The sequence below is a fragment of the Myxocyprinus asiaticus genome, chromosome 35 (genome assembly GCF_019703515.2).
Source record: "Myxocyprinus asiaticus isolate MX2 ecotype Aquarium Trade chromosome 35, UBuf_Myxa_2, whole genome shotgun sequence".
Classification (NCBI taxonomy): domain Eukaryota; kingdom Metazoa; phylum Chordata; class Actinopteri; order Cypriniformes; family Catostomidae; genus Myxocyprinus; species Myxocyprinus asiaticus.
The window spans coordinates 5,289,154-5,309,601 of NC_059378.1; the positions used below are offsets into that span (position 1 = coordinate 5,289,154).

The window sequence follows — 20,448 nt, forward strand, 5'->3', positions numbered from 1 at the left end:
TGGCGAAAGGATTTCTGTGTATTTAGTGAAGTGTCCTGACATAACTTAATTTATGTGTGAAATACACATTCATAGGAGCCATTACAAATGTGAGAGCGGAAATCATAATCCATTAATCGGCACCGGGGGGAGGGTAATCATTAAACTGACTAAGACTAGCCCGATGCCTCATTAGCTTTTGCCTGACAGTCTGTGACTTGATTGATGGCTAAAAGCATGGTTAGCCATTGTTTCAGAGAGTTATCAGTAGTTGGATTACCTGGATGCGTAGTAGAAGCCAAAGAGTAGCATTAGCCGTTGAAAAAATGGTGCAGTAGTGATACATTTTTGAACAATTTCAAGTCCAATCTGCATTTACCAAGCTGAGTGCTGGAATTATGTATTAGCACAAACATATGGCTCACAAAACTTGTTTTATGGTTCTCGGGGCTACGCCGAGTGGATGCTGGTAATCAAAGTAAACGATGCGGAACCACTTAACACGGGGCCAGTTGGAGGCTTTCTAATATACTCAGACTCTGTTGCTATAATGTGCTTCACTCATAGTTCCAATAGAGGAAGTTTTGCTTGGGAAACTTAAAGTGTCTCACTTTCCAGATGCAAAAAAAGAAAAATAACTTTCTTATCTTTCCCCTGAGTACACAAAAAAAAACTCCTTAGTGTCTGAGAAGGTCAGAATATGATGTTCAAACCTTCCTTTCCTTCATCACATCCAAGTCATTCTCTGACACCAAATTAAATCCATTTGGGAGATTCGGTCCTCACAAGACAAGGGAATTCGTTTTCTAAGTGTCTCTTATCTTACTTCCACCACCGTTTGCCTGACACGCTCTGTTTCTTTTTCAGTAATGAGTGTCTACCCAATTTAGTTTCTTGTCCCTCTTGGGGAATAAATACTCCTCAGCCATTTCAATTAGGAAAACATTGAGTCCATGGAACTTGAACCAATGACCTCCAAGTCAAACACTATGACCTTGTTCAGATAATACTTGCGTTCAGATGTTATGCCAGAAAATGTGACTGGTTTTTCTCTTGTTTTCCTCCATAGCGGCACCGAAAGGTCCCAGACTTGTGATAACCCCTACCAGGGCAAAGGTAGGGGATACAGTTCGCATCACCGTCCAAGGTTTCCAGGTAGGATCTCCAGTGGTAAGTGCATTGGGGTTACGAAACCAGGGCAGAGTTCAGTTTTGGATATGAGGAGCTTGTCCCACATGTGCAGTTGAGCCTGTGTAGTGAACACATATATAGTGACCATTCTTACAGAGTTAGAGAGTGCAATACAACACATGTATATCTGTCAGCTCCTGACCTGCTGTTGCTATTCACAACCTATCAATCTAGATGATATAACCTCTCCGAGGAGGGTTGGGTTGTTGCATCTGAGAAAAATCAAACCGTTCAATCATGCATGTAGTGATGAAATCAGAACAGAGGTTTTTCAAGGTCTTTAAAAGATCACAAGAACAAAAAGTAAGAAAATAGTGCTAGACTTCTAAGGAAACAAAGAGAATACAACTTATGTGGTGTTGCATTTAAAAAAGCTTTTGATGTAAAAAAAAAAAAAAAAAAAGAAAGAAAAAAATCATACAACAGCTAAATTATTATATGAGTCACAGTTGTGCCATTTTTTGTGGCAAGTTTGTCCAGCCATGTTTATGCTGCAAGATGTTAATGCAGAATTCTGCACCACCAAACGGAATTGCAAAAATGTACTTTGTTTTAAAACAGCTTTCCCAAACACTCCCGCTGTCTTTCGTGGATCAAACAAACAGACTGTCCCACCCACAAACTTATACCATTGGTTGATTCAATGTTGTTGTGTCAGGCCTCACAAACAAACCGATAAAAAATGTTTTAGATTAAATTACTGTGCCGTCACACCACAGGCAACCACGAAATGGCCAGTATCACAGTTTTAATAATCTTTTAAACATGATTTAATGTAATAATGTTAATGTTAATAAAAGCTATAATAAAGGGATATATATATATATTGTTTATCATCAAGAAATATATGTTGTTTCTTTCTGAACTATTAACAAAAACAGTTTTAACTTGTTTAAATAGGCCTGTATGGTTTATTCGTTCATGTAACTGGTTGATGAGTACACACTCTCACATGCTTAACACACTTCTAAAGCCTGAGAACAACCATCTAGGTCTTTTGTGTCCACATACAGTAAATAATAATATTTGACTTACAGTATTCAATAGACTATTCACACTTAACAATTGCTGATTTAGAATTAACCAGTAATTTACTGCATTTAAAATAAATGCAGATAGTTTCAGTAGTACATTATTTTTATTTGCATATACTTTCACAAACAGCCAGTATTCGCTGCAGTGTTGGCGACGATGTCCCGTTCATCCCCTTAGATTTTCCATGGAGGTTTTGTTCATATAGATCATTGTTAGATCATATTGGCCTCATATCTGTAACAGCAGTTGCATTTTGGGAATTAAAAACAGAAGTTTGTGATCAGAGTTTGTGAGATTGCTCCATGAAAAGTTCAAATCTACTAACAGCAGCTGCTGGGTAACTGGGTCATAATAGAGCAGACACGATAACAATGTCGATCATCCTTTAAATATCATTGTTTATGTGAAATCACGAGGTTGTCCTCATCCAAAGATCCTGGTGGAAATGTAAAGACATCTGTCGAAAATGTGTTGTTTCAACTCCACAAACAGCACTTACTGGGCATTTCATCTCAATTTAAAATGAACAGTGAAACTCTGCCACAAAGCTGTAAACAGTAACTTCATCCACAGAGACACAGTGTTCACAGTTTTTGTTAAAATCAATCTATGAATGGCTTAGTTGTCTCTGCATTAACCTGGGGTACAATAAAGTATTTTAAAGGAGCAATATGTAATATATTTACTGTACTAAAGCATAAAATTATCATAACATGTTATCAGAGATTTAGGAAACATGCTAAGTTGAAATACTGGCTTCTCCGAAAACAATGCTACAGCCAGTATATTCTACTTTGAAATGTCCGTTCCCGGGCCAGAATTTCTGTTTGTGTTTTGGCCTGTGTGATCCCGCCCACTGCCCATTTCCCAATAGTATTTCAACACCCCAGATTGCCAGATCTGAAACAAGTTAACAGGCAAACACAGCACGCTGCAGCCATGGAAGCCAGCAATACATCTAGCTAACATTGACAGAGATATAAAAAATCCACATGAGCTGGTTTATAATTTGTAAACAATAAAAACATTGCAAATGTATACATTAGCTGATCAACTTACAGTGTAAGGCTCGTCGCTTGCTATTGTGAGTTTGCTCGTTTCTGTTGCGTGTCCTCAACATGGCAACCCGAGGGGGCGGGAGAGACAACTCTCTCCAATATTTTGAATTTGGACTGCAGTACCCATTTTAAACGCTTGATGTCAATGTTACATATTGCTCTTTCAACACTGAAAAAGTTACACACTTATACTTTAAAGAAAAGAAAAGGGCCCTTTCAGCGTTACCTTCCTTTTGCTAATGCTAACTCCTCTTGAGTTTGGGCTCTGATTCAAATTCTCACCAGAAGGCATAATAAGAACATCTCATTAAAAAACAAATCAGATATTTGATCAATATCACCACAGCTTTCAGGGATTTTTCATTTTGCGTTTCTCTCCTGTCAGTTTAGCTAGCAAAACAGGTTCGAGAGCAGAGCTAGCCAGGAGCAGTTTACTGTCAACAGCACCAAATTTATCCTTGCCTCAGTAGTCTGTCAGCTCTGTAGGTCTAGTCAAGCAAGGAGATTGTCTCAGTGTAGCTCTTGTTGTCTGCCAAAAGCTAAAAAATCTTCCCCCAGCAGATAAAAACAGAACAGTTTGGTGTTGATCCTCCCAATCTTTGAGACAGAACTGACTTAAAGGTGTGTCTAGCCAACGGCATTAGACATGATATGCTATCGTCACTGAATCTACTTTGTGCCGTTTTATCCTTTGTGTCATGAATTTCAGGAATTGTTGACGTAGTTCTGTTTTGTGCCCTCTCTTTTTTTGATTTTGGATGCATTCCTTGCTGAAAAAAGAGGCTTAAACCAGACTAAGGTGGTTAGCTAGTCTTCAAGCCTGTCTAAGCTGGTTAGGCTGGTCTGTATTGACAGTTTTACAGGGGTTTTGGGCACTTGTCAGCTAAATTGGCCTGGGAGACCAGCTGAAGAAACTGAGACCAGCAAACCAGCTTAGGCTGGTTTAATCCTTAAATGCAGGGGTGTTTCAACAAACATTATTATATGGCTCATACATCTATCACAAATGGATCTGCAAATTTTCAATACATTTTCAAGACAATTCGAAAATAATTGAATCAAATATATTTTCTGTTATGTTTTGATTTTTTATTTCTCATAGATCAAAGAAATTATGCAACAAATGATAGATCATCATTCAACTACCACACTGAAATGTTATAAGATGCAACCAGCTGTAAAACACATATTGAGCTATACAGAACAGATAAGCTACACATGTATTTTCTAAGGGAATGGTTGAGTCTAAATTGTCTTACAACTTACAGAATTTCAGTAGTACACCTAAATGACAATAGCCATATCATTCTGTTCATGTGTTACCCTTGCTATAGTTTATTTCCACGTTCCTTCTTTATCAAATATCAATGTCAAATGTAAACCACTGAATCAACAGTGCCATCTTGAGTAACAAATAGCATGTATAATATGTATTTATGTGTACACGTATATGGCATACTGCTTTGTTGCCATAGTTGCACATAGAAAATCCACAAGATATAATATTCATTTGTATGAATATAGTACTCAGTTGTCTTGTAATAAATCGGGAAATAGATATCATGTGATAGTAAACTTACTGTATATAGATATGAAATAATTATAAAAATATGATTTATGGAAGTGCAAATATATTGCTATTACATATCTGGGGTCACTATAACAACCCTACTTACACTTAAAAAAAAAAAAAAAATATATATATATATATATATATATATATATATATATATATATATATATATATATATATATATATATATATTGTATTTATTTATTTATTTTGCAATCGTGGCATTTTTACAATGTTCTACTATTTATAAGAGAAAAGTTGAGGAATAATAATAAAGAGGTGGTGGCATAATTACAAAAAAAAGGATGCGGTAAAGGAGGTGGATTGAGGTCCTGGGTCACTAAAGACCCAATTTATGCATTTTTAAATTAAGCTGGGGCTTTTTCAACAGAGATAACTGCAAAGATGAAGTTCCTACAACAAGTGGAAGTTGCTTAGTGCAGGCCATCATGGTTAGTTTGTCTGGCAGATCTGTGTGTTTATTTCACCCACAATTTATGTATTTGAAGTTCAACTTTAAATAACAGAAAGAATGGTCACCATAAACAGGCTTGACTGGGACACAAATCTGTTTTGGATCTGTATGTTTGCACATGGGTTTTCAGAGGATTTGCAAGCCAGTTGAGTTATTTATTTGAAGAAAAAAGTGGCTCTCTTATCCTTAGCTGATCCAAGGCCCTCGGTTTTAAATGTAAAGTAGATAAGATCAATGTTAACACAGAAAACTAAAATCTCCCCTGCAATTCAAATGGTGACAAATACAGACTCAATTTGCTCTTTGGTTTAGTTTTACACTTGCAAAACCACTAAGAAATGAAGTCACATTTGTGTCTTCTTCCTTCTTTTTAATGTGCTCATTTTTATATGATTAGAGTAAAGAGAAGTTATGCTTTACAAGAGCTGGTCTTATCATTACGTCTTGATTTGAACTGTGCCATGGGGGATATTTTTATACATTATATCTGGATCTGACCTGATTGCACCAGCAAGTGCAAACTCATTTCACTGCTGTCATGGTGTGAATGTGGAAGTCCAGTGACACAGCCAGGCCACACTTTCCACTGAGCCATTATCAAAGGTCACCAAGACAAGCCACATGAATCTGTGAAGTTACAGTAGATGGATTGTGCTAGCCAATCACTTATCACACCTCGAACATGTGCAGATTGGTTTGACCAGCAGGGAAAAGATCTAGAAATATATTTATTCAAGATTTAGACAGCACTAGCTGAGATTTTCTACCTGAGCTTTCACAAACATTAAATAATGCATGAAATCATGCTTTAGTATTGTGTTAGTGGGCTTCCAGGCATAGTTGCAGACAATGCTACACCATGAACCTCTGTGACGGAGCATATAAGAATATTTGATATTCTTTTGCCTCTTGTAGACTCCCTCTTTGATGTGATTTTTTCATTACCCCTTAGAGGGACAGCTCACCCAAAAATGAAAATTCTGATATCATTTACTCACTTTTAGGTTGGTCCAAACCAGTATGACTTTCTTTCTTCTATGAAACACAAAAAGAGATGTTAGGCAGAATGTTAGCCTCAGTCACCATTCACTTTTAATGCATCCTTTTTTTTATTTACAAAAAGAAAGTGAATGGTGACTGAGGCTAACATTCTGTCTAACGTCTCCTTTTGTGTTCCACAAAGACCAAGCCATATGGGTTTGAAACAACATGAGGGTAAATAAATGATATAATTTTAATATTTGGATGAACTGTCCATTTAACAACCATCAAAACTTTTACATACCTCTTCCTGGATATCTCTTACATAAGAAATGCATAAATTGTTGAATTGATGAGTTGGTACAAGATATTTTCATTATAAGTACAAATCTGTGATGGAATATGGTAAACATGCAGATAAATTATAGTTTAATCCATTACAGCAGAGAATTACATCTTAATCTTTAAAACAGTAAGTACTGCAGTATTGGAAAACGGATTGAAAAATGGATACTATCTATAATATATGAAGTTTCTTAATCTCTTAAAATGCATTTTATATTTCATGTACTTTATTTTTGCAATTACAAAATCAGTGTTGGGGAAGCTACTTTGAAACTGTTGCTTCCCAAGCTACAAGCTACTCAAAATTTAAAGTGAACACTGCAAAAAATAATCATTTTCTTAATTAGTATTTTGTCTTGTTTTCCAGTACAAATATCTAAATATTCTTAAAACAACATACATTTACTTGTCAAGCAAAATGGCATAAGATATTAAGTCTTGTTTTCAGAAAAATCTGACTGCATTAATGAAACTTTATGCTTTTTATGCTTTATGCTTTATTCTTTATGCATTGCATTAGTTAGCTTCTCCCCCACACTGTACAAAATGTTGGGCTTCAGACTAAAACAAGCTTTTTTTCTCTTCATCCTTACTTGCGTGCAAAATGCATACACACAACTACTTCCAGAATGAGGTGTTTCCTGAGCCTCTGTACACCTGGACGCGGGTGGGCGGGAGACTCCTGGATGGCAGTACCGAGAAAGACGGGAAGGAGCTTGTGTTGGAGCGAGTGCCGGCAGAACTTAATGGCTCAATGTACCGCTGCACGGCTCAGAATCCACTGGGCTCTACTGACACACACACACGCCTCATTGTTTTTGGTGAGTGTCCTCAACACACCCACACACTCATTCATACTTAATACACTCAATGAAAGTCTTGTTTGCGCTTGTATTCTGATTGTATTCTGTAGAGGGATGATAAGTAATTAAGTATTTAAATTGAATATGCTGTCATTATTTACTGACCCTCATGTCATTCTAAATTCGTAAGCTGTTATGTTTTCTGTGGAATACACATGTCTGGAACAAATATGTAGTCTTGTTTCATTAATCCAGCGTGCCTTTTTTTCATACCTGGAAAGAAGGGAAGTGCAGTGTGGGCCCTGTTATGACAGTTTAAAATCCCCCTCCAACATTTTTATCCTTTTAATGTAACTCATCAGCATCTTGTTAATATAAAAATAGCCTCTAATGTTGAAAGTTTAATATTCTTACTGTGACTATTACAGTTCTATTCCCCTGTGATTTTGCCTGGCATTCTTTACTGCTGAAACAGATGCTTTGTCCACTAAGTCTTGGCTTTGTTTTCATTGATTTTGGAGAGAGATTGCTTGCTGACACCATTGTGTGTACGTTTGTGTGCGTGTTTTACCGCCCCTGGGCTAATTTCCCCCCCGAGCTTTCAGGGCTGTCAGGGTTTATGAGAGATCTGCCTATAGTACGAGTGCAGATCTAATCAAAGATGTGCTTTGGAAGATGAAGGACAGTCGGTGCTCCTCTGGATAATCCAAATGACAGCCATGACTGAGGACACCAGCAACAAGCTGAATGCAGTTCACAAACAGCTGTGAACAACAAAAAAATCGCACCCATGATCAATAGAATCAATTTGTTTGTAGGTGCAACCACACATGAAAATGTCATGGTTACTTTCGTAACCTCCGTTCCCTGATGGAGGGAACGAGACGTTGTGTCGATGTAGTGACACTAGGGGTCACTCTTGGGAGCATCAAACACCTCTGCTTTTTTTGAAAAAGGCCAATGGGAATTGGCGAGTGGAATTTGCATGCCACTCCCCTGGACATACGGATATTAAAGGAGCTGGTATGCAACCACTCATTCAGGATTTGTGCTGAGGAGCCGAGACCTGGTCCCGGCCATTTCAGCGGGTAGTTCAGCGTTGCGGCAAGAGGGACACAACGTCTTGTTCCCTCCATCAAACAGTGGTTATGAAAGTAACCATGACGTTCCCTATCTGTCACACACTCAACGTTGTGTCGACGTAGTGACACTAGGGGTCCCTATTCAAAACGCCACAACTATCCAAACTGTGTTACGTGGACTGGCGGTGCGAGACGGGCAGACCGCTGTGTGCCTCATAGCCAGTGCACCAGGACGTCACGTAACCTCCCACAACGCTCTTATGAGTGTCGAACGGTCCTTCAGGAACAAGTCGACTGCCCAACAATAGGGACAGGCTAGCCCAGCCGAGGCCCCTTTTCCTCTTTTTTCTCCCCAAAAAGAGTGGAGTTTGTTAACCGACTGGGAGCCATAAGTGTTTACGTCGGGGGGTGTCCCTCCCAAGGGGAAGACACAGCGGAGACCACACCCCGCCCAAAAAGACGGAAGGAAGATGCAGTTTACCAACAGGGAAACGATTTTGGGGAAGATATCACATGGGGTCGCCTTCGGGGAACCAGCACATGTGGAGCACCTACCTCAGTACAGGGCCTCATTAGCACACGTACTGGGCCGGCAGCGAGTTTCTCCGCAAACTCAACTGCCACAGGGCTAAGGAGGAAATTCATCCAGAGATCACAGTCTGTGAACACGACTGGGAGTCAAGAGTGCACGTCTTCACCTCAAGGGAGGGGAAAGGTGCTATGCGCAAGTGGTACACCCGGCCAGCTGTCCTGGAACTTACCTGCTCGTGCCTGCCAATATACAGGACGAGACCGGCTCAACCCGGAGATTGTAGAACCTCGCAAATGTGTTGGGTGCTGCCCAGCCCGCTGCTCTGCAGATGTCTGCCAAAGAGGCACCACTGGCCAGGGCCCAGGAGGCCGCCACATTCCTGGTAGAGTGGGCTCGTAACCCCGCAGGGGGTGGCACATCCTGAACCTGATATGCCATCGTGATGGCGTCAATGACCCAGTGGGCGATCCTCTGTTTGGAGACAGCGTATCCTTTCCGCTGTCCACCAAAGCAGACAAAGAGCTGCTCGGAGCTTCTAAAGCTCTGCGTGTGATCCAAATAGATGCGTAAAGCTCGCACCGGACCCAGCCAATGCTCCTCCAGGGGCAGTGCTTGCAGGTTCACCACCTGATCTCTAAAAGGCGTCGTGGGAACCTTGGGCACATAGCCCGGTCGGGGTCTCAGGATCACATGAGAGTAACCCGGACCGAACTCCAGGCACGATTCGCTGACAGAGAACGATTCGCTGCAGGTCCCCTACCCTCTTAATTGAAGTGAGTGCAGTCAGGAGGGTAGTCTTCAAAGAGAGTGCCTTAAGCTCAGTTGACTCCAAGGGCTCAGAGGGAGCTCTCCGTAGACCCCGAAGGACTACAGAGAGGTCCCACGAGGGGACGAGGCACGGTCTGGAGGGATTCAACCTCCTAGTGCCTCTCAGGAACCTGATGATCAAGTCGTGCTTCCCTAAGTACTTACCATCTACTGCATTGTGATGAGACGAAATAGCGGCTACATACACTTTCAAGGTGGAGGGGGACATCCACACCTCCAGCCTCTCCTGCAGGAAGGAATGCACTGATCCGACTGTGCATCTCTGGGGGTCTTCACATCGATAAGAACACCACTTTGCGAACAGACACCACTTCAAGGCATACAGGCGCCTCGTAGAGGGAGCCCTAGCCTGAGTGATCGTGTCTACCACCGCAAGTCCTTCCTCAGGGGAATTCTCTGGAGGGGGGGGGCTGTCGCGAGGAGCGTGAGATCCGAGAACTGTGTCTGGGTGGGCCAGTAAGGTGCTACTAGGACGACCTGCTCCTCGTCCTCCCTGACCTTGCACAGGGTCTGTGCAAGTAGGCTCACTGGGGGAAACGCATACTTGCATAGTCCAGGGGGCCAGCTGTGTGTCAGCGCATCTATACCGAGGGGTGCCTCGGTCAGGGCGTACCAAAGAGGGCAATGGGAGGATTCCCGGGAAGCAAACAGGTCTACCTGTGCTTGACCAAATCGACTCCAAATCAGCTGGACCACCTGGGGGTGGAGTCTCCACTCTCCTCTGAGCATAACCTGTCGTGACAGTGCATCCGCCGCGGTGTTGAGGTCACCCGGGATGTGAGTAGCTCACAGCGACTTGAGGCACTGCTGACTCCAGAGGATGAGATGGCGGGCGAGTTGTGACATGCAACAGGAGCGTAGAACGCCTTGACGGTTGATGTATGCTACCGACGCTGTGTTGTCCGTCCGGACCAACACGTGCTTACCCTGGATCTATGGCCGGAACCTCTGCAGGGTGAGCAGTACTGCCAACAACTCTAGGAAGTTGATGTGCCAACGCAGCCGCAGGCCAGTCCAGGAGCCGGCGGCTGTGTGCTCATTGCATATGCCGCCCCAGCCCGTCTTGGAGGCATCTGTTGTAATAACGACATGCGTGGAGACCTGCTCTAGGGGAGCCCCTGCCCGTAGAAATGCAAGGTCGGTCCAAGGGCTGAAGAGGCGGCAACAGATCGGCATGATGACCATGCAATGTGACCTGTGGCACCATGCCCATCTCGGGACTCGAGTCTGAAGCCAGTGCTGATGCAGTCTCATATGCATCAACCCGAGCAGTATGGCCGCCACTGAGGATGCCATATGGCCCAGGAGACTCTGAAAAAGTTTCAGTGGAACCGCTGTCCTCCGTCTGAATGCCTTCAGACAGTTCAGCACCGACTGTGCACGCTCACTCATGAGGCGCGCTGTCATTGAGACTGAGTCCAACTCCAAACCGAGAAAAGAGACGTTCTGAACCAGGGAGAGCTTGCTCTTTTCCCAGTTGACCCAAAGCCCCAGTCGGCTGAGGTGCCGGAGCACGAAGTCCCTGTGTGCGCACAGCAACTCTCGAGAGTGAGCTAGGATTAGCCAGTCATCGAGATAGTTGAGGATGCGGATGCCCACTTCCCTTAGCGGGGCAAGGGCTGCCTTTGCGACCTTCGTGAAGATGCGAGATGACAAGGACAGGCCGAAGGGGAGGACCTTGTACTGATATGCCTGGCCTTCGAAGGCAAACCGCAGGAGGGGTCTGTGTCGAGGTAAGACCGAGACTTAGAAGTACACGTCCTTCAGGTCTACCACTGTGAACAAATCTTGATGCCGGACACTCGTTAGAATGCGTTTTTGCATCAGCATCTTGAACGGGAGTCTGTGCAAAGCCCGGTTCAGTACTCACAGGTCCAGGATTGGTCGCAACCCACCGCCTTTCTTCGGAACGATGAAGTAAGTGCTGCAGATTCCCTTCTTCATCTCGGCCGGAGGGACAGGCTCTATCGCGCCCTTGCGCAGAAGGGTCGCGATCTCCGTACACAAGGTAGCGGCGTTCTCGCCCTTCATCGAGGTGCAGAGGGGGAGATGCCGCTGAAATATGCCGTAAATCCGCAGTTTTGAGGTGCGCCTTTGGAGGGAATTGAATTCAGTGCACTGAATACAACCGCTTGGCTCCGAAGAGAAAATCTGAGTGGTTGCATACCAGCTTCTTTTATACCCGTATGTCCGGGGGAGTGGCATGAAAATTCCACTCGGCAATTTCCATTAGCCTTTTTTCAAAAAAGCAGAGGTGTTTGGGGCTCCCAAGAGTGACCCCTAGTGTCACTATATCAACAAAATGTCGAGTGAGTGACAGATAGGGAACTATTTCTTCTGAAAATAATGCACAATCATACACACACTTAAGTGTCATGAGCACCCATCATGGATTAAAAAAAAAAAAAAAAAAGATGGTGTATTTAATTATTAACTTGCACAATTATCGTAGGTTAAAAAAAAAGAGGCCGAAACATACTCTATGCAATATGTGAAGCAGACTCTTCTAGCTACAAAAACAAAATTTCATGCGTAGTTGCGTTCAAAAACATGTCAGAACGCAATTCATAACGCAAATGCGCCTTGCAGTCTCAACGCTGCCACAAGGGGTGCTATAGCTGTCATTAGTTTGAACTGGCCTTAAGGTGCGGTCACATTTACCTTCACATGGCGAAATACAACGGGCGAAAAACAATCATCAATGGTAATCAGTACGATCATGAATTTTAGCGATGGACTTCCTGTGGTGAAGAAATTGCCCTTGTGGACGGTACTTCGTACACAGATAAACTAAATGTTCTCTATGGACAAGGATATCATTTTAGCGCAAGTTTTTTTTTTGTTTAATTCTCCTCTCCCAGAGTATAAAATGCAGCATTAAAAAGAGGTTTTTTTTTTTTTTTTTTTTTTTTTTTTTGGTTTCACACTCAACATCAGCCCATGGCTTCTTCGCCCATGGAATTTCACTGTGCAAAGGTAAATGTGACTGCGCCTTTAGTCTAAAACACTGTGACAGAAACTGGTCAGTCCAATCAAGTCACACCTTCAACAGATCATTTGCTTACTGAAAATCCTGTTATCATCTACCCACCATGTTGATGCTCAAAACTTGACCTTACAGTAGATCACCTTAATACATTAGGAGAAAGCTGTGCCACAACACTGCAAAAAAATATTTTCTTGCTGATTATTTTTGTCTTTCTAAAAAAAAAAAAAAAAAAAATATATATATATATAAATATATATATATATATATATATAAAGGGATAGTTCACCCAAAAATGAAAATTATCACATCATTTACTCACCCTCATGCCATCCCAGATGTGTATGACTTTCTTTCTTCTGCAGAACACAAACAAAGATTTTTAGAAGGATATCTCAGCTTTGTAGGTCCATAAAATGAAAGTATAAAGCACAGACAAGCGTTGTAAAAATAATCCATATGACTCCAGTGGTTAAATTAATGTTTTCCAAAGTGAAACAATTGCTTTGGGTGAGAAACAGAGTAATATTTATGTCCTTTTCACTATAATTGTTTATTTCCGGTTGCTCTCTGATGCGCGTCCACGAAAGGACTCGGTTGATTTAAATATTGATCTGTTTCTCACTCACAGCGATCATATCGCTTTAGAAGACATTAATTTAACCACTGGAGTCGTATGGATTACTTTTATTACGTTTGTCTATGTTTTTTGGAACTTCAAAGTTCTGGCCACCATTCACTTGCATTGTGAGGACCTACAGAGCTGAGATATTGTACTAGAAATCTTTGTTTTTTGTTCTGCATAATAAAGAAAGTCATACACATCTGGGATGGCATGAAGGTGAGTAAATTTTTATTTTTGGGTGAACTATCCCTTTAAACATCTTTAAAACATGCTATTTGCTTGAGTCTGTACACGGGTGGCAAGGAGAGGAGAATGGTGATTAAGAGCCTTTGAACTGGACTACTATTGACCCGTTTCAATGGCCATTCATTGAAGTCCATCAGTTGTATTAAAGAACAAAGATGAGCATTTAGGAGAAAGGAAGCTTGCAGCGTCAGGTCTTGTTAATACATACATTTTTTTTTTTCTGCTATAGTATAATTTGAAGGGGCAGCATAGTAATTAAGAGGATTCTTGGAAACGATTTCAGTGGAGGTTGTTTGAGTTTGCGTGTCTGTGTGTTCACGGAGTGCTTGAAAAAATTCATAAGTATCAGTTTATTGGTGGGTTTTACACAGAAGTGAATTCTGCACTTTAAGAGGATTCTAGTCTTTTTCTACTATATCTTCATCCTTCATTAGACCACAAAACCATGATGTTATCTTTGTTACATCCACTAATACACTCTTTCTCTCTCTCTCTCTCTCTCTCTCTCTCTCTCTCTCTCTCCACCTCTTTATCTCCGACTCCCCTATCTTCTTCTGTGTTCTACAGAAAACCCCAGTATGATGAAAAACACACAGAACCCGAACAGTAAGTATTTGAACGTATCAACAATTAGATTCCTGGGCTGTGTGAAAGCCCTTTGCTGCCTCTTGTTACGAAAGCTTCTCGATTAATTTAAAATGACAAGAGTGCAGCTCCACTGTGTTTGCTTTCTATGTATGATATAATTGTAATATTGCAAAACTAAGAGTTTTCAAAAAGGTGATATTACAGTTATGCAGCAAGTAATGCATGTACAGGCATGCATTCTGTGGAGAGAAGAGATAGCGTCCATAACTTATCCATTCCATAAATTAAAGTAACTGCAGTACAGTGTTATTCAGATATTATCCAGGGAAAATGCAATGGTTCTCATTCACTAATAACTGCATACAAGTGTTCTTACCTAAACAGAAATCTGATATATGGCAATGCATGTGAAACACATATATATTATGTATGTTCATGTATGGTTTTCACTGATATAACAGAATGTTACATAATTGCACATAAAATATGCAACATATATTTCAAAACACTACAGATATTTCCAGTTCCATATATGTAACATTTATTTTCCCAAATTCACACGAATATGACTTATATTTCTGCGATTTCTTACATATCTAATATATGAATAAATGTATTAGATTGTAGCTATAAGTGGAAAACAATGTTCCTCGCTTTATGTTTGCACATGATCTTTAGAATATAAAGAAACTGGTTAGTCACCATTTATTTTAATTATTTAAATATGTACATGTTAAAATGTTCCGGTTTTTTTTATTATTATTATTTGTTTTTTTTTTTTGTAGTTAATTAGACACATTTTTACAGGTATAAAATTTGATACAAGTATATGTATATATGCCATAAAATCAGTGGACATGCTATAATTCAAATGCAAATGGATCAAATGGGCAGAGTCAGTTCATATCAAGCTTTATTGGCAAAATAAACTTGTGTACATTGGCAATACATTTTTAGACACTATAAATACAGATATAAAAACCATTTAATGCTGAAGTTTAATTTGATGAAGTTTAAAATCGCGCACATGGTTTCGATTTCGGTTCAGATGAAAAAGAGTGAGCGTTTTGGGTGATGATAAGAGATACAGCAGCTTGCCCGTATCTCTCCTACACCTGGCTCACCACTTGTAGGTGAAGTCTCTATTTTGTGTACAGTTAATGTTAATCCGCTCCCATGTTTATTATGCCTGGGACATGTGTTGAGCATAATGAATAAGCGTGCACTGCTCCACCCAATCAGTTTCTGTGCACAGATGTGCAGTCGAGTCGAGCGTATACCTCTTGGAGATTTATAAATGCCAATTTTAGCCACAAGAAGTGGAGAAAACATTAGTTAAGTTTCAGGAAGTGAAAAAAAGAACAACTGTTAAACAGTCAATTAATCACAGATATTAACCCATTAAATTGGCCAGCCCTAATAAATGAGAGCTGATGTCAAATTAGCAATGTTTTACTGTGTTCCTCTCTTGTTTATTTTGCTGTTTCTTCTTGATTCTCTCTCTTTCTCTGAGACATTTCAAAAGCTACACACTCTGTTTGTTACTGTCTCTGGCCTCCCGCCGTCCCCTGCTCCTCTTAAGAGGCCATGTGTCTTCCAAAGCCTTGCTGCTTTCATCATTTAGAATATACTGTAGAAGTGAGCCATCACTTACTAATGCACCAGCGAGTCCACAGCAAATATAATTCAGTGATGGATTACAGTTGTTTTATACATTCAGTGCAGGCTCATTTACAGTTTCTTAGAGACTCATATTTAAAGATGAAGAACTGTCAGACAGAGGGGCGAAAGGAGGCCCCTTTCTCTTTTTTTACTTCTTGTTATGTTTTTCTGTTCTTTCTTTCTTTTCTGTCTGTGTCTCTCTTTCTTTTCACCCTAAACCCATACCACACCTTCCTCTGCTCCACCGCATCTACGGATGTAAATTTGAATATGCAAATGCAGCAGGGCAGGTGTGTGAGAGCAAGGACAGAATCAGGTCAATGTGAGCGCTGATCTTGAGGCGAGCCTCAAATGCCCCGGCTTGTAGAACAAGGCCTCGCGAGGTCACCATGTCTGACGTGTCTGAATCTCAAGCACCCTCTCGCCTCACAAAATAACACCCTAAAGACCTGCAAATAGCCTGAAGTCTGGAATCATACTTCTGTGTCCTGCTTAGTTAAAAGAAAAAAAAAATTTCTGTGCCACCATACTACGCCTGCTATTTTTGCAGTATGTACACTGTGCACAGTAATACAATTTTCTGCATGCATGGAATACCCAGGTGACCTACTAAATATGCTAACAATGTCCGGTAAACAACAAGGCACACTGCATGGGATACTATATATCACAACGCAATGTGTTTCACTTGACATTCCATTTCAAGTGTAAACCGGATGTAATCAGTCACGGTTATTAACCTAATTATTTTGACTCGAGTTTACATGCACTTAAAGGAATATTCCGGGTTCAGTACAAGTTAAGCTCATTCAACTGCATTTGTGGTATGATCTTGATTACCACAAAAAATATTTTTGACTTGTCCCCCCTTATCTTTTAAAAAAACAAAAATCTAGGTTACAGTGAGGCACTTACAATGGAAGCGAATGGGGCCAGTCCATAAATGTTAAAATACACACTTTTTCATTTGTAAAGCCTCAAGACGGAAACAATATGCATGTTACATGATTTTAGTTGGACAACCTTTTCTGTGTTATTTCCAGTTTTACAACTATGTTGCCATGATGACGTAACAACCCTATAACAACAATTTAAACAGCTTTACAGCTCAAATATTACACACATTTTAAGAATTAATGTAAGTGCTTCAAAAAATTATAAGCTTCACATTTCTGCTTTTAAACCCTTCAAAAATTGGCCCCATTCACTTCCATTTTAAGTGCCTCACTGTAACCTCCATTTTTTTTAAATGTTTTTTTAAGAATAGGAGGGATGGGGCCTGGGTAGCTCAGCAAGTAAAGACGCTGACTACCACACTTGGTGTCGCAAGTTCGAATCCAGGGCGTGCTGAGTGACTCCAGTCAGGCTTCCTAAGCAACCAATTGGCCCGGTTGCTAGGGTGGGTAGAGTCACATTGGGTTAACCTCCTCATGGTCACTATAATGGGGTTCTCGCTCTCGGTGGGGTGCGTGGTGAGTTGTGCGTGGATGCCGCGGAGAATAGCGTGAGCCTCTACACATGCACTAGGTCTCTGCGGTAATGTGCTCAACAAGCCACGTGATAAGATGCGCGGATTGATGGTCTCAGACGCGGAGGCAACTGAGATTCGTCCTCCACCACCTGGATTGAGGCGAGTCACTACGCCACCACCGGGACCTAGAGCGCGCTGGGAATTGGGCATTCCAAATTGGGAAGAAAAGAATAGGAGGGACGAGTTTTTGTGATAATCAACATCATGCCACAAATGCTTTAGATTGAGCTTTACTTGTATTGAACTGGGAATATTCCTTTAAGAAAATGGCTTATTTCAGGGTTTTTTCAGAAAGCGGCATTCTGAAACATCATGTAAATGCAAACGCAATTTTGCTTACACTGTTTAAGGGGTTAAGAGAAAGCAGTTTAACACACCTAAGTTTCTGCCAGAGAACGTGGCTTATGTGGCCATGTAAATGCACAAGCAGTGTTTAGGTGTTTAAAGAGTGTGCATGTACGTATGCGCTCAAATGCAGCGGGGGAATTCCGGAGTATGATATAAGAGGGAAACCCCACTATTGCAGTGTAATGCATGGCAGGTCGCGATAAAAAGTTAAGGAAACAAACATATCAGCAACTGTGCATAATCTGTAAATAAAGCGAAGCAACAGAGAAAAAAAAATATCAAAGTTATCCTCAGATGACAAGCTTGTTATTTACACTAGTGCTTACACAGTTCACAGTAAATGTCTTAAGCGGCTTCTCGCAATAAACGGCTTTCTGATGTCCATGTAAACAAGCTCATTATTTGATTGGACTGCCAAATTCCTTTAACATTTTTACACAAAATATTATTAAAAATGCAAAATATCCATTTTATTACCAAGATCACTGTCATGACTGTTCATCACTGTCATGACTGCTATGTTGCTCGGAACTGCACCCAAGACTTTCACCCACTATTGCACTTGTGTATATGGTTGTTTGACAATAAAAGTGATTTGATTTGATTTGAAGATGATAACTGGACGCCACTCGCTGAATTAAACAGATAGTGTGATGACAATGTAGCTTTCTACTGTTTGAAATGTTTATCGTTGCATTGTTTATATCAGTTTGCAGTATACTGTGCACAGTACGTATATTTTCTGTATGCATGGAATATGCAGATGACCTAATGCAGTATACAGCAGAGCACACTGCAAACTATATACTATACTTTAAATATTTTATTCCACAATCCACTGCACTCAACTTGATCTTCCATTCTGAGAGTGATGAATGAACCGAAAGCAATATCAGCCTCTAATATTTGGAAAAGGCATTTTTATACCAAATTGAATTGAAAATACCAAATAGCCCTATTTATTTCTGAGATGATAACAGGATGCCAATCTTTGAATTAAACATGCAGCATAGTGAGGTCATGTGACAGTGTAGCATGCCGCTTGAAATGTTTAGTGTTGCATACTGCATTCAGTTTTACATAGTACACAGTATTTAGTGTATATACTTTGCAGTAAACCAAACTGGTCTCATAGAATATTGTTACTATAACTACAAATTTTTGCTAAATGACTTTCATGTGGCTCGTTGTACGTATCGTGGCAGTTTCCTGGTGAAATGAACACTAGAGGCGCTACAACAACAATGAATTTTATTCACTTTCACACAAATCAAACGGCTCATTATAAGTTCATAAACACATATTTTCCGCTCTGTTCTTTACACAATGCTATCTTATGACATCAAACCACTTTTACTATAGCGCATGACTTGGAAGGCATACATTTATACATTATAACGTTTGCATTCAGGGGTATAAAAAGTACTCAGAAATTATACTGAAGTGAAAGTATGGATACTGACTGAAATTATTGCTCAGTTAAAAGTCCAAGTATCTAGCCAAAAACATACTTGAGTAAAAGTAAAAATGTATTCACATTAAATTGTACTTAAGGATTAAAAAAATTAAAAAATAAATTTTTTCCTAGCTAGAATGAAATCAACAGAGGAGAGAGGATGTTGTTAAATTCGATTGGTTTGAAAGTCGCCTTTTTACTGTCTCTGACGACTCATATTTCTACCCCAGTGGCATTCGCAACCTGGTCAAAGAATCATGTTACAATAACTACATTTTGCTAAATTATTTTTATGTGGCCTGTTTTACATAACACAGCAATTTCCTGGTGGAATGAACACAATAGGCACTAAAACAACAATGACTTTTATACCCTTTCACTCAAATCACAAGTAAAACGACATATTATCAGTTAATAAACACTTACTTTTCACTCTGTTCCTCACACTTTTACTATAGTGCATGACTCATTTTAATGTTTGCATTACATAACCAACTACATTTACAATTTGTTCATGTGTGATCAAATTGTGCGGTAGCTCAATGAGTGTTGCAAATGTGATCCAAAGGACCGGAGTACGAGTCCTGAAGAGCACACGAGTCAAGCCAATAGTGTCATAGAAGCATCACAAAATGACATGTATGCTTCAGAGATTGTGTTTTTCATCTCACATTTGCTTTTTCAGACACTATCGGTTAGGTTTAGGTTAAAGGTTTAGGGTAGGCAGGTTGGTTTTGTTCATTTAAATCTTGATAGAACATTTACTTTAAAAAAAACGCAGCTGTTCCGGAGAACATTTAACTCTTTTTTTTAGCGGCACACAGTGGACATTTCACTTCGGAACTGCCCTGAGACGTGCAATGAACCAAATAATTTTTTTTGCAAAAACTTTGTCACAGTCACACAGTGTTTGTTGCATGGGAGAAGGCACTCACGAATTGCGATCTCAGAGTACCCAGCCCCTTGAGATATAGAGAAAGATTAAAAACAAAATCAGCTGAAGCTTTGAAGAAAGTAAGTAATGTTGTTGGTTTTGTGAATTGTTTTCTGAAGTTTGCTACCAAACCTTGCTGTTGAGCAGATGGATGAATTCAATACAATTCATAATTAATATTTACTCAAAT

At 40.4% G+C, this 20,448-nt stretch overlaps 1 protein-coding gene across 2 annotated transcripts in view; it reads left to right on the forward strand.

Moving 5' to 3' along the window:
- The window catches only part of LOC127426206 (immunoglobulin superfamily member 21-like), a 395,310-nt gene that overhangs the window by 364,503 nt on the left and 10,359 nt on the right, over positions 1–20,448 (forward strand). Inside the window, exons 7-9 of one of the 2 annotated variants that reach the window (XM_051672857.1) lie at positions 1,049–1,149; positions 7,266–7,458; positions 14,307–14,345. In XM_051672857.1, coding sequence (XP_051528817.1) covers positions 1,049–1,149; positions 7,266–7,458; positions 14,307–14,345 — 333 coding nt within the window. The remainder of the gene's footprint in view (positions 1–1,048; positions 1,150–7,265; positions 7,459–14,306; positions 14,346–20,448) is intronic. The other variant, XM_051672858.1, reaches the window with a different exon arrangement.